Source organism: Pseudomyrmex gracilis, unplaced genomic scaffold, assembly GCF_002006095.1.
Source record: "Pseudomyrmex gracilis isolate BER0280 unplaced genomic scaffold, ASM200609v1 scaffold_1108, whole genome shotgun sequence".
In the NCBI taxonomy this organism is placed as follows: Eukaryota; Metazoa; Arthropoda; class Insecta; order Hymenoptera; family Formicidae; genus Pseudomyrmex; species Pseudomyrmex gracilis.
Genome location: NW_018021692.1, coordinates 11338 through 12114, shown reverse-complemented (window position 1 = coordinate 12114; position 777 = coordinate 11338). Strand labels below are relative to the sequence as shown.

Genomic DNA, 777 nt, shown 5'->3' with positions numbered 1-777 from the left:
ATACAATTTTATAATATCTTTCCTAAGTTGTACTAAATAATTGTATCTATTGCCTATAATAGGCTGTACCATTTTACATTCAAATCACTTACTTACCTGAAAGAACATTTGACTAATACTTTTACACTTTTTTGCTTTATCTTCTAGTTTTTTCTTCTCTTTATCTCTTAATTTTTCCGCACCACCTTTACGTTTAATTTTCTTCATATTCACAGCAAAAAAACGGTAGTTTCAAAACAGAAAAAATGACTTATGCTATTGTGACCTGACCTAATCAAACGCGCATTGTTTTCTTGCGTGAACATGTACGCACTTCGCACCTCGCGCCTCGCGCCTCGCGTATTGCCTTGTTCTTGCATGAACATGTATACGCAACTACGCGTGTCGTGCCGGTCGCCGGTCGCGCGTCGCGCATCCCGCGATTGTCAACTGATAACGCGAGCAGCCGACTTTTTTTTAGTTGTACAAGCTTTTCCATAATACGTTGCGTTCACTATTGACCGAAACTTAGCTTCTCGCACATAATTTTAAACTTCAATCTACGCACAGACAAAAAAATGTAATGTAACATAAAATAATGCTACGTTATATTTTTTATCAGTGCGTTAAATAAAGTTTAAGATTACGTACAAATTTAAACTTCGGTCAATATACTTAACGCAACGTAACACGTAAAAGCTTGTGCGGTGGCCCCTGAGGCCTTTTGACCCATCGGCCTTATTTAAACCGGCCCACCGAGCTTTTCTCGGTAGCTCGCCGTTCCAATCCAGGCCTGAT

General features: G+C 39.3%; 1 protein-coding gene across 2 annotated transcripts in view; it reads right to left on the bottom strand.

Annotated features, from left to right (window-relative positions):
* The window catches only part of LOC109861875 (zinc finger MYM-type protein 1-like), a 2447-nt gene extending 2100 nt beyond the window's left edge, over positions 1-347 (bottom strand). For both annotated transcript variants that reach the window (XM_020441714.1, XM_020441713.1), the window contains exon 1: positions 97-347. In XM_020441714.1, coding sequence (XP_020297303.1) covers positions 97-207 — 111 coding nt within the window. In that variant the 5' untranslated portion in view covers positions 208-347. The remainder of the gene's footprint in view (positions 1-96) is intronic.
* Between the last annotated feature and the right edge of the window lie 430 nt (positions 348-777).